General features: G+C 50.2%; 1 protein-coding gene across 1 annotated transcript in view; it reads right to left on the bottom strand.

Annotated features, from left to right (window-relative positions):
* Positions 1-137: 137 nt before the first annotated feature.
* Positions 138-207, bottom strand: part of LOC17874339 (probable carboxylesterase 17) — a 743-nt gene continuing 673 nt past the window's right edge. The window contains exon 2 of the mRNA XM_006279155.2: positions 138-173. Within this exon, the coding sequence (XP_006279217.2) occupies positions 138-173 (36 nt within the window). The remainder of the gene's footprint in view (positions 174-207) is intronic.

Below are 207 nucleotides of genomic sequence, written 5' to 3'. Positions count from 1 at the left end.
GAGTCAAAGCCGATGACTTGGAGTGATGTTGCTGTTGTTTCTCTGAGGACGTTCTTGATTCACCGCCGAAGAAAGGGTGGATCAGGATTATGCCCTTGAGGTTTAAACTATTCGCGTATCTGCCACTGGCGGTGATTCTAACGGCGACTTGGTAAGCTATGTTGGCTCCGGCGCTGTCTCCGGCCAAGAAAACGTTTGAGAGGTTAC

This window comes from Capsella rubella, unplaced genomic scaffold, assembly GCF_000375325.1.
Source record: "Capsella rubella cultivar Monte Gargano unplaced genomic scaffold, Caprub1_0 scaffold_55, whole genome shotgun sequence".
Classification (NCBI taxonomy): Eukaryota; Viridiplantae; Streptophyta; class Magnoliopsida; order Brassicales; family Brassicaceae; genus Capsella; species Capsella rubella.
Note: the sequence above shows the minus strand (reverse complement) of the source record. Positions and strands in the feature narration are given on the sequence as shown.